General features: G+C 56.5%; 1 protein-coding gene across 2 annotated transcripts in view; it reads right to left on the reverse strand.

Moving 5' to 3' along the window:
- Positions 1–654: 654 nt before the first annotated feature.
- Positions 655–5,364, reverse strand: part of NCF4 (neutrophil cytosolic factor 4) — an 18,850-nt gene continuing 14,140 nt past the window's right edge. Inside the window, exons 8-10 of one of the 2 annotated variants that reach the window (XM_040490909.1) lie at positions 2,643–2,773; positions 2,350–2,415; positions 655–910 (exon numbers count right to left, since the gene is read on the reverse strand). In XM_040490909.1, the coding sequence (XP_040346843.1) occupies positions 715–910; positions 2,350–2,415; positions 2,643–2,773 (393 nt within the window). In that variant the 3' untranslated portion in view covers positions 655–714. Of the gene's footprint in view, positions 911–2,035; positions 2,226–2,349; positions 2,416–2,642; positions 2,774–5,364 lie in introns of those variants that run through there. The other variant, XM_040490910.1, reaches the window with a different exon arrangement.

The raw sequence follows: 5,364 nt of genomic DNA on the forward strand, positions 1-5,364 counted from the left end.
GGGATCGGGAACCTGACACTGAGCGTGTTACCGAGAAGCCTGCTATCGTTTTCAGTGTTGTTCTTTTGTGGCCATTGCAACATTCTCTCACTGCTTCCGGGATCTTCTCTTTGACTTCTGTGTTCTGAAGTTCCAAAGCGTGAAGCAGCACAGAAGGACCCGTGTGCATGAACGGCAGTGGCATCTCTGGACTAAAAAGAAGTTCCTGCTGCTTTGCCCTCCCCTTCTGAATCTCTTGCGCCACGTGTCCTAGGGGCCTCACCGTCTGGATCCACACGGGGAAGGACATTCTGGGAAACACGGTTTCAGCTTGGCTCAGTCAACCCAAGACAAATCCACGATACTTATCGCTGCTTTTGCTCATCATGTGTTCATGCAGCTCAGCCCGTCCCTCGAGGATCCGCTGTCTTCTTCCTGAGGAATGTACTTTAAAGATACTTTGAGGGGCGCCTGGGTGGCTCGGTCGGTAACGCGTCCAACTCTTGATCTTGGTTCAGGTCATGGTCTCGCGGTTCCTGGGTTCGGGCCCCGTATTGGGTTCCGTGCTGATAGTGCAGAGCCTGCTTGGGTCTCTCTCTCTCTCTCTCTCCCTCTGCTCCTCCCCTGCTTGCTCTCTCTCTCTCTCTTTCCCAAAAATAAATAAAGATACCTGTATTTATTTTTAAAGTTTATTTATTTATTTATTTATTTATGATTTGTTTAGTCCCCATCAGCTCAGGGGACAGTGTTGTAGACCTTGTAGTCATCCTTCTGGGTGACATGTAGCTTCCAGGAGAAGAGGCGCTTCTGGGAGGGGACACCTTGGGCCTGTCTCACCATGAGCGCCACATCCTCATCTGAAAGCAGCCGAACCAGGTCCCCCTCGGCATCCCGGTAATTGAGGGCGATGTCCTCCCTCTGGAACTCCTGCCTGGGTGGGAATGGTCACGGTTAAAAAGAGGTCCAGCGGCCTTAGGCCGAAGCGTAGGGACAGAGAGAGGGGGCTGACGGAGGTTTAAAGCCAGGATCTAAGAATCCGAAGGGGTCAGAGGTTGGTTGGCACAGGCCTTATCATCCATGGGGTCCAACCTCCCACTGCACAGATGGGGACACTGAGACCTACAGGGGAGAAGAGGCTTTCACCACAAATTCGTGGCATGGCCTCAAGTGCCTTGTGTACACACGTGAAGAGTTAAGAACCAACGTGAGGCCGAGGGGTGGGTTTGGCCGGGCACAGAGTAGAGAGCATAAAGCCCCCAAGAGCTGTGTGCCGCCGTGGAGGAAGGTCTCTTGAGGGACTGGGACTGTCTGACATGGGGTGGACCTGGCTGGCGAAAGTGAAAAGTGATGTAACCTTTAAAAAAATATTTTTAATGTTTATTTGGTTTTGAGAGAGAGACAGACAGACAGAGCGTGAGCAGGGGAGGGGCAGAGAGAGAGAGGGAGACACAGAATCCGAAGCAGGCTCCAGGTTCCGAGCTGTCAGCACAGAGCCCGATGCGGGGCTCGAACTCACGTGATATAACCTTCCTATGGGGAATACGACAAAGGGATGGGAGACCTAACAGACTTGCAAACACCTTAATTCCGAAATTCCACCCCTAGACACTCATCCTGAGGGGACTATCGGGCAGATCACCAAACGCGAGAACCACAGCATGATTTATGGGCGTAAGGAAGCGGGGGTAACATAAACAGCCGAGGAGGGGTGGCTGCATTCATTCTGGTGCACCCCCAGAATGACACCACGTGGCCAGCTAACGCCACCTTTACGGGGTGGCGATGTGCCCTGGAGACATCTGGATGCACGCCTAATGATGAGCGGAGCGATGCCCGAGGTGATTCTGCTTCTTTATACCCTCCTGCCATTTCTGACGTTAATTACATGTATATGTATATGTATATGTATATGTATATGTATATGTATATATGTATATACATATATATGTATATGTATATGTATATAAATACATATATATGTAATTAACAGGAATGACTCTCATGGTCGGGAACCGACCAATGTTATTTCCATTCTGTAAAAGAAGGGTCCGTGGACACGCTGGACCTTGGGAGGTGGTGGTCCTCTCTGTTGGTGGAGGCCCCAAGCCCCCAGGTCTTTTGCCAGCTGGCTCTAGCCGCAAATCCGCACTCACAGGCCGTGTGACCTCGTCTAAGGCCCCGTACGTCTCTGAGGACCCCCGCTCGGCTCTGTCATGGGGAGCTGACATCTGCCCTGCGGGGCTGGGCTGGGGCCGAAACAAGAAGGCAAAGCAGATGAACCTTGACGCACTGCGTTTGCCCCTCTGTTCTCTCCTCCGGGGTCTCTGACGCACCCCCCCGCCGCCACCCCGTCCCTCTCCAGCCACTCACCTCATGAGCCGCAGCAAGTCCTTGAATAGCGGGGTGCTGCTGAGGTCTTCCTCCACCGCGATGTCCCTAAGGGGACAACAGGCAGCAGTGAAGGGGCAGCAGGCCAGAAGAGGGACATGGGAACGAGGCTGGCGGGACCCCTCTGGGTCTTGGCATCCTGTTACCGAGTCATGGCTTATCTGGAGCCCCTGGAGGCTTTCAGTTGGGTGAGGGGAGGTCTCAGAGCCCAGAGTGCGATGCGGGGGGCTGGGGTGGCGGTGGGGAGGGGCAGGGAGGGTGGACAGGCCACGAACTTGGTGGTGCTGATCGTGTCCTCATAGTAGTAACAGCGGAGCCAGTTGGTGGGGTCGTCTTCCTCCGGGAAGTCCTTGAGGATCTTCACGAACGACTGTGGGAAGATGCCCGTGGCTCCCCGGACGGTGCCCTGAGGAGGGAAGAAGGGGCCGCCTTGACAGTGGGAAGGGAGACAGCAGCGCCCAACTTCGAGCCCCGCCCCGCCCCGGCACCCTTGTCATTATGCAGACGAGGGCATATGCAAAGGTAGGAGAATAAGTGACCCAGGTCACCGTGCTGTTGGCCCCAAGAAGACTTCTATTTCTGTCCCAGAAGAGAACAATAGTCAAGATCTCGCTTCATCTGGAAAGCTGCTTTCACCTAATTCGGTCATTGGTTCACAGACGTCACCAGCACCAGCCAGGTGGCACACTCTGGGCACTCAGGATGGATGGCGGGTTCGGAGCGCCTGGGTGGCTCCGTCCGTTGAGCGACCGACTTCGGCTCAGGTCACGGTCTCACGGTTCGTGAGTTCGAGCCCTGCATCGGGCTCTGTGCTGATGGCTCAGAACCTGGAGCCTGCTCGCTCTCTGCCCCTCCCCCACTCATGCTCTGTCTCTCTCTGTCTCAGAAATAAATAAACATTTAAAAAAAACTTAAAAAAAAGAATGGACGGCGGGTGCTTGCCCTCCCTCTGGGAGCCACATCATAATGGGGGGTGACAGTCAACGTGCAGGGAGCTTGGTGAGCTCCGCACTGAGCCAATGGCCACGGGTGTTAAGGAGGAAAACAGAACAGAGGAGGGAGATCAAGGGGTGTGGCTCTCTTCGCTCATTCCTGCACCGAGCGCCTGCTCTAGCTCAGACTTCCAGAACTCTCTCTCCGGCCCAGGTTTCTCTCCTGAGCTCCAGGCCAAGACCCAGCCACTGCCACATGTTCTCTTAATCTTGACAAGCCTTTGGAAGAGACATCATCCACATCCCGTTTCACAGACATGTAAACTGAGGCTCCAAGCAGTCCCCCTCGCTCCTCCCTTGACCCTCCCCTTGACCTGAGGCCAGAAGTCGGCCAGCATACTCACACACAGAACTTTTCAGAAAACAGGAAGGCAACAGACATTTTCTGGGTCTGGAGAGTGGCCAGCAATGCCCAACAGCTGTAAGAGCCGCTGAGTCCCGAGACACGGCTCCAGGACGGGGGCTAAGATCAAAGCTGCCAAGTCGGCCAGACCAACGGTCCTTGCCCCTGTCTAGCTCCTGGACACCAGCGACCCTCCCCTCCCCCTCGAGAACCCCCGGGGCCCGTTCCACAATCTCCTTCAGACGCCCCCCGGCCTCAGGAGCCTCGACCAAAGGGAACTTTGTTTAAGGGCAGCAGGATCCAACCGGAATGGCCAGAAGCAGGCCAGGACCTCCCATCTCCATCCACCAATCACCCCTGGTCGGGGGGGGGGGGGCCCACATGCCACCTGTGGGGACGAAGCAACAGTCAAGATGGACTCTGGTGTCAGAGTCTCATTTCACTTTCCCAGCAGCCCCGGCACCGGCCAGATGCCACACACGGAGGCCCTCTGCGGGCCAAGCCCCGAACAGCTGCGCCTCGGCCGGCCCTCCCAGGACCGCGAGGAAGAAATTGCCAGCTCTCTCCATTTACGGAAAAGGAAACCACAGGGTTGAGCAAGGTTCCCAGGGACGCAAAGCTAGTTAAAAACAACTAGGAAAGGACACCAGGCAGGCCGACCCCGGAGCTTACGCTCTGTATCACTCTCTCTTCTTGCCGCACGACGGTCAGGACAATTCTCCCAGATGACCCACTAGCCCATCCCAGTGGTGGCTGATTTTGCAGCCTCCCCCACCCCGAGCCAAATGTCTGGAGGGATTTGACTGTCAACTGCAGGGGTGCTGCCGGCATCTGGTGAGCGGAGGCCAAGGATGCGGCGGAACGCCTTGCAGGGCGCAGGATGGCCCCACGCCAATCTGGCCCCAAATGTCAACAGCGCCACCGGGGAGAAACCCTGTGATAGACCAAGATAGTCGGTTCAGTAGGTCAACCGACTGGCCTGGAGCAACTGTCCTTTGGGGTCAGAACCGAAGGCAGGTGTGGTCTCCGGGATCTTTTGTTCCGCTCACACACCTGCCTCCCCCTGGCTGTATTCCTCAGGCTGCCTCCACCCAGCTGCTCGGACTTCCCGGGTGACCCTCAGACGGCATCTCTTCCCTGGGGCCTTCCCTGACCCTGCCTCCTCGGACCCCCGCCAGGAGACCCGAAACAACATCATCTGCAGCCTCACCTCCAACCTCACCCCCAGTCTCTCCTCCAACCTCACCTCCAACCTCACCCACAGCCTCTCCTCCAATCTCACCTCCAACCTCACCTCCAACCTCATCCTATCCTCACTTCCAACCTCACCTCAACCTCACCCCCAGCCTCACCCCCAGCCTCATCCCTATCCTCTCCTCCAACCTCACCTCCAGCCTCTCCTCCAGCCTCACCCACAGTCTCACCCCCAGCCTCACCTCCAACCTCATTCCATCCTCACCTCCAACCTCACCTCCAAACTCACCTCCAACCTCACTCCTGCCTCACCTCCAACCTCACCGCCAGCCTCACCCCTGCCTCGCCTCCAACCTCATCCCCATCCTCACCCCCATCCTCTCTTCAAACCTCTCCTCCAGCCTCACCTCCAGCCTCACCCCCAGTTTCACCCCTATCCTCTCCTCCAACCTCACCTCCAGCCTCACC

Source organism: Herpailurus yagouaroundi, unplaced genomic scaffold, assembly GCF_014898765.1.
Source record: "Herpailurus yagouaroundi ecotype Mexico unplaced genomic scaffold, PumYag 182, whole genome shotgun sequence".
Classification (NCBI taxonomy): Eukaryota; Metazoa; Chordata; class Mammalia; order Carnivora; family Felidae; genus Herpailurus; species Herpailurus yagouaroundi.